At 48.9% G+C, this 7,082-nt stretch overlaps 1 protein-coding gene across 1 annotated transcript in view; it reads right to left on the reverse strand.

Moving 5' to 3' along the window:
* LOC106810246 (neuropilin and tolloid-like protein 2) overlaps positions 1 to 3,292 on the reverse strand; it is a gene marked incomplete in the record, with an annotated part of 22,194 nt that extends 18,902 nt beyond the window's left edge. The window contains 2 exon segments of the mRNA XM_014813537.1: positions 1,829 to 1,997; positions 3,185 to 3,292. Coding sequence (XP_014669023.1) covers positions 1,829 to 1,907 — 79 coding nt within the window.
* Between the last annotated feature and the right edge of the window lie 3,790 nt (positions 3,293 to 7,082).

Here is a 7,082-nt window from a genome sequence, read left to right on the forward strand (position 1 = left end):
GATAAAAATACGAAGTAGCGTAAATTAAGATATTGTAAAATAAAACAATGAGCTACGGCCTGAAGCTAGACGAGAGGTGATAAGTTGAACAAGCATACGCAGGTAGCGAATATGCCGTTCGCTATATATATATATATATATATATATATATATATGTATATATATATGACTACATATACCATATACCAAGAGTGCCATATTAGAGTGCATCTCTATTATGCACTCTTGACATATATCGTATTGCAGGCCGCTACATGTCCATTTCTGCCTATATTGTTCTAGATGCAAAAACGTCAATCGATGGATGGTAAGTTCCTAATCCGCACGTGAATCGCCTGCGCTAGTCTAAAGCTGCATAGAGACTCCACTTACAAGAATACGACAGGCACTAATGTTGCGTGAGCAGAGAGAGGCCAATCGTCACTCTGTCAATTCCTCTTTGCTGGCGGTATCAATGGAACTGTGCTGAGCGAGAGTTCTAAGGAAATACAGCAGTTTGACAGCTATTTGTCACTTGCTTCCCGCCCCCTCCTCGAGCTTCTTCCTATTCCCCCCCCCCTTCTCTGCTCTCTCTCTTCCTCGCTCTCACATCGCTTACGTCCCACTTTCGCTTGCTCTCGCTCTCTCTCTTCTCTTCTCTCTCTCTTCTACTCTCTCTCTCCTCTCTCTTCGTCGTCTCTACATCGCCTGGTACCTCCACTCTCGCTGTAACTCCACTCATCGCTCGCTACTGCGCTCTGCTCTCTGCTCTCTCTCTCTCTCTCCTCTCTCCTCTCTCTCTCCCTCTCTCTCTCTCGCTCTCTCGTCTCTCTCGCTCTTTCTTCTCGCCTCGCTCTCGCTCTCTCTCTCGTCCTTCGGGGGGGGCCCTCGCTCGCCTCTCTGTCTCTCTCTCTCTCTCTCTTCTCTTTCTCCTCTCTCTCTCTCTCTCTCTCGGTCTCTTCCCTCTCTTCCTGCTCTCGCTCGCCCCTCTCTCGCTCCTCCCCCCCTCTCTCCTCTCGGCTCGCCTCTCGCTTCGCTCTCCTCTTGTTTCTCTCGCTCTCTCTCTTCGCTCTCGATCGCTACTCCCACTCTCGCTCGCTGGGCTCTCTCTCGCTCCTCTCTCGCTTCTCTCCCCTCTCGCTCTCTCTCTCGTCGCTCGCTCCTGCGCTCTCTCTGCTCTCTCTTTTTTCTCTCGCCTCTCTCTCGTCGACTTTTCTCGAGTCGCTTACTCCCACTTCTTCGCTCGCCTGGCCTCTCTACTCTCTCTCTCTCTCGTCGCTCTCTCCCTTTCGCTCCTCCGATCGTCCCTCTCTCGCATACGCTCTCGTTGAATTCTTTTTCTGCTCGCTGCTGTATCCGTGCGCGTGTGCGTGCGCCTGCTCGCGGCGTGGGTGTGTGTGGTGGGTGCGCGTGGCGGCTTTGGTCGTGGTTGTGGTGAGTCCATGGCGCGATGGGGCCTGGTGCTGTGTGTGTAGTGTGCCGCCGCGCGCTGCTTTTGCTGTGTGATGCATTGGTGTTGGGTGCTGTGTGTGTGGGATGTGTTACCGGCGTTCGCGTGTGCGTGTGGTGTGTGTGTGTGTTGGTGTAGTAGTGTGGGTGTGTGGGTGGTCGTGTGTGTTGTTGTGCGGGTGTATATACGTGTGTATGCGCCGCGTCGTCCGTGGCGCGCCTGTGCTGTGTCTGTGTGTGTCGGGCGCGTGCGTGTGTGTGTGTGGTGTGTTGTGTGTACTACGTGGTTGTGCTGCACGCTGCCATGCGCGCCTTGTTGGCGTGTACGTCGTGCGTGATCTGCGACCGTGCCCACGAGCACCGCACAATGACAACAACCTATGGTTGGTTGTTCGTATACCTTCGTCCTCGATAAAATCGTAGACAGCATGAAAGCCCTGATATTCAATGACGTCATCGGAGTGGAACACCACCCACATGTAGCGACCGGTGGAAGTCACTCGTGATGGGTGCCTATTCCCGCAGAATCGTCCCAGCAATGGTTTGTATCCCGAGCGACCGTCCCGCACCTGTTGGCACATAAAGAGAATATCATACATCCACTTATATACCATATATACATATATCAGGGGTTAATAATGACAAATTTGTAATTATTAACCCTGATATATATATATATATATATATATACATATATATACATATACATGAGTAAGGTCAAGAGCTAATAATACCTGTATGTATAATAATGTATGAATATGTACGTTCTTAAATATATATCCGTCTTCGCCATAACAACTGATTACATCAGGTGTGTATAATATAGTCTATATTCTATATCTATTCTATATTCTATAGTCTATATATTACTCGACATATATAGTCGCTAAAACACGGGTTCTAACTACTTTCATTCCTTAACTATATACGTTCTTAAATATATATCCGTCTTCGCCATAACAACTGATTAAATCAGGAGTGTATAATATAGTCTATATTATACACTCCTGATTGCATGCGTTACTCCTATAGCACGGACACAGTCTCGCGTTTAACTGCATTAATTCTGCTCCAGAACGCTTCGACAGAAATATACTTGCATAGCGGACGAAATACATGACCAACAGACGGTTGTATAGTGCGATATTCATATGAGTCGTCGACGCAAGTTTCAGAAAACACACGATAGACGCGGACAACCGTTAACCAGTACTACTTTATGCACGTGTTCACCCCATATTTCGAGGCAGAGAACATAAAACTCGCGTATTCCCGCTTTTGAAAGTCAAAATCAAAATTCACTTCGGCTTCGGAATAAGCCACGACGGGACATGATGCCTTTGACGACCAACGTAGTGCTTATCGTTCCACGAGTTCTTACCGATAAGCTTACGAAATCCGCACAGAGAACTGTTTCGCGTATCTCCATAACGGGACCGATACGAATGTTTCTATAAATGCGCGTGCCGCCATTAAATCGGTTTGAATCGGCTGGCGCGCTATCTGCATGTGTCACCCACAGCGAATGATGCAAACTGTATACGCTGTATATCTCTCGGTGGTTTAATTTTCGCGAATTTCGCGAACGCGTACGTCTCCGACCGCGAAAATAACAAAACGCGAATAATTTATATACCGAATAATACCGAATAGTTCATAATTCACCGACCGCGAAATTAACCACTCGCGAAATTGTCCGTCCCGTCTGTATTCGCGAAAATATCTGTACGCGAAAAATATGGCGTATACACAGTACCTCTACGTAATCGTATTCACACAGGCCTCTCTCCGATCCAGCCTGAGCGGCCTCGACATCAAATATAGTTCCTCTGAAGCTCAGCTGGACCACCTTGCCTAGCGGAGCTGCAATAGGTAATGAGGGACGTTACATGTGTGTGTGTGGGGGGGAGATGTGTGTGTGGGGATGTGTGTAGGGAGATGTGTGTGTGGGGGGGATGTATGTGGGGAGATGTGTGTGGGGGGGATGTGTGTGTGGGAAGAAGATGTGTGGGTGAGGAGATACGACTCGCCGCTGCTGCTGCTGGCTGCTCCCGCTGCGCTGCGCCGCTTGCTGCCGCTGCGGCCGCTACTGCTACTGCCGCGCACGCTGCTGCTGGCTGCTGGCCTCCAATGATGAACGTGTCGGTTAATGGTATCACGTATTCGAGGCAGGACGCGCGCGATCTCGACTAAAGGGGAAATGGTAAAACGAGGAAATAATGAGCCAGATGTCGCGTTGCTGCTGAAACACCTGCCAGATTTCCCTCTAAGATGACCGTTTTAGGTCGTAAAGGTATGGTCTCTCACCGGGCAGCGAGACGACGACAGATCACAAAATGGCAGCTACAGACACGACTCTGCTGCGGCTGCTGCTGCGAGCTGCTGCCCTGCAGTGCTCAGTGCTGCGCGCTGACTAATGAGCTCTCATTTGAATAGAACGGTGAACTGAATTAAGTGAGACACGTATTCACAGCGCGCTCAGAGAGGCGTCTGAGCTTCAGAGAAGGATTCCTCTGACTGAGAAAGGGATATCGGAGTAATTAAAGGAGGACATATACAAGCAGATGCCACCGCACGTTGGCAGAGACTGCAAAAGCGAGACCTCCAGATTTTCCCTCCGCGCGCGCAGAGCTTGCTCGAGCACACACGGACACATAGTAAAAATCTTAGAGAGAAGCCTCTCCCGGCGAGCACTGCACTCGAGGCAATGTAGCACATCCACACATCGCGACCGCTAAACCCGCCACGAATCGTTGACCCCCGCAGGGAAATTGCGGTAAAAATGGCCGCTGCTGAGTATGGCGAGACGGTCTATCGCGAGAATCAGTAACAGCGTCCAAGAGCAAATGACGTTGACGCGCGCCCCGGCAATTTGCAGACAACTTGCGGCGTTGAGTAGGCAGTGCTCGGACGATTTCAAGTTGTCGGGTGCTAGAGCGAGCGAGCCATCCATTTCAGCGCTCGCGGTGACAAGGCGGGCGTAGCGAAGCGGACCGGCGCAATGTAGGACGAGCCGACAAGCCGTGCCCTCGCCCTCTCCCCGTTCCCCGTCTTCCCGCCGAGCCTTCAACGGACGGGAGCCGAGGAAGGCAAGCAAGGAGGGACGGAGGAGGCAGGGGGGCTGGCATCGGGTCTCCATGGCTCTCATTGTCCAGCCAGCAGCGACCCGGCCGGCATGCACGGTAGCCTGACGGAAGCCGGACACTGATTGCGGGCGGACGGTCACCGGCTTAACAGGATGGGGAAGCAACAAGGGCCTCTCCTGTACTCCCGCTCACTCGCGGTCTGCCACTAACAGTAGGTTTCAACGACTCTGTCCTGGACTGGCATGTGTGGGCAACTCGTATGCTGAATACAGAGCAACGAAGCTTTGTTGCAAGCGAGCAGAGACGCAGACTTAACAGATCATCTTTTAGTTCCAGTAACGAATCTAAAAAACTTGATCTGAACCATAGGGCAAGCTCAATGCAATTGGCGAATACCGTCTCGTATGGAGTTAGGGAGTGCGTTAGGGCGCCTGCTCTTTTCACTTTTAAACGCCGCAGTATTTTTATGACAGGTTACAGCTGTACCAAGTTTCCCTATGTGTTCTGCACCCAGATAATCCCACATACAGTGGTACAGACTGGCATCTGTGACCGCAACAATTTATCTTGACCTCTGGCCAAAGCTGTATGCACTTTCCCCCTCCCTGGGAACACTACCTCGGGGACCGACTAAAAAAGAGGAACGTATGAATTAACGGCTCTATCTTCACTAATGGGTCTCTCTTCCTTTACTTCAAAATCTTCTTCTCTTGTGTTTGATGCTTTTTCCTTCTTTTTGTCGCTTCTTACTTTGGTGTGTGCAGACAGCTTGAGCAACTGCTCATGTACTTGCCTCATACTGTAAATACATAGCAAGATGTTTACGCAGACGGGGGTTTTTAATTACAATTTATGATACCAAAATACAATGGATAAAATTAATAATACAAAATTACAAAAATACTATCTTTTTTCTTGCTAGCTTCTATAGGTAGCAGCAAGGAATGCCAAACATTATAAGCCTAATAACCGGACGCGAAGCATAGTGTAATGGCAGGTTTACACGTACTATATCGCGCTAAATGCAGTATCAGTGTTCACAATAGAATATACAAGGCAATATTACAGAGCAGCAACCTTCGCGGTATACATTGAGGAAGCAGGGTTTTGGCAGGAACGGTAATATTTTAGGGAGCACCAAAAGCAGCTCAGAAAGCCTAGAGCAGCACAAGAGTGGGCAGGCACCAGCACTAAGCATAGGTACGCGTTACTGGGTAAGCATATTAGAGATACTGCATCAGCGTTAGCAAGTCGTTAATGACCTCATCACCTGTGACTGTAGCTTCTGGCAGCCGGTGTTCCTCGTGCATACGTCAGGTCCTCGCTGTCAGTATGAACGACGACGATGAACGATATACAACCTCGGCTTCTCTCTCTCTACCTCCATCGATCCGACGGCTTGCGTCCTACCGGAATCTTAGCAATAAAACATCTCAAAACCCTGCCGGGAGGAAAAATAATGTCAATATCGAATTACTGCACCAAGCGACAAAAAATACACAACCCCTATATTACAGCAGGCCTATGTTTACCCCCTTGTTAGCACCGGTGGAAAACACAATATCCATCCATTATACTCTGCCGGGGAAATGATGGGCGATGTGGAGAAATTGTCTCCCGAATAACAAGCGACGACAGCACATTATATGAGGCCACAACATTGCTGAACATGACCTGCTAGCTTTCTCGCCCATGGCGAACAACATCGTGATCGGGAGGGTTTAATACTTGTAGCAGTTAGCTGAATATTGCAGTCGAGACGTTGGCCTGCAACTATTCGTCAGCTGTCTTGTCTCTTTGTTGTCAAGGGTTTTGTGGGCAAACGAATGTGTCACAAGTTTATGACCGTGTGGTAAACGTCCTCGGCCTATCTGCTAACATAATGCAGTTTCCACACTAAAGCTAGACCACATGCGAGAACCAATGAATTTAGCTAGCTTTCACGGGTGCGACAGCTCAATTAACGTATTTAGTATTCAACAAATAGTATTAACGCCAGCAGCGCACGTGTATAATTCCTCTTAAATATTTATATTCCGTGTCACTTCATCTTTCTTCTCTCATTGTATTCTGTGCTCGCACCCCTAGCTACTACTGATAACTGGCTCCTCTATTCCAGATGCGGGGTTGGCGAACATCAGAGGAACTGACGCGCTAGACGAGACGGAACTAAACCGCATCTAAGCTATGGCAGTGAACTGGGACCACTTGCGGCAAGCAATAGAGTAGGAAAGATATTCTTCCTGTTGTATGCACATAAAGAAGTCAGGTGAACAGAATAGCCCTGACCGCTCATACTCCACTGCAAAACGTTAAATAAGACCCTAACGTTAATTTCACATTAATAATTCAAACTCTTTCAAATATCTCATTGCTCGTGAAAATCTTTCACATGCTGTGCAGATCCAAGCATTGGCATTTCGTTCACCACCAACTATTACTCACCGCTTGACTGTACCCAGGTCCATCCGGTGTTTTGATTATGTCGTGGTAAGCATGGAGACATACTGCTCAGCATCGCACGCGCTTATAAAACGGCCGACGCGTAACTCTGCAAGCAAAGTTCAC

This window comes from Priapulus caudatus, unplaced genomic scaffold, assembly GCF_000485595.1.
Source record: "Priapulus caudatus unplaced genomic scaffold, Priapulus_caudatus-5.0.1 Scaffold423, whole genome shotgun sequence".
Taxonomy (NCBI): Eukaryota; Metazoa; Priapulida; class Priapulimorpha; order Priapulimorphida; family Priapulidae; genus Priapulus; species Priapulus caudatus.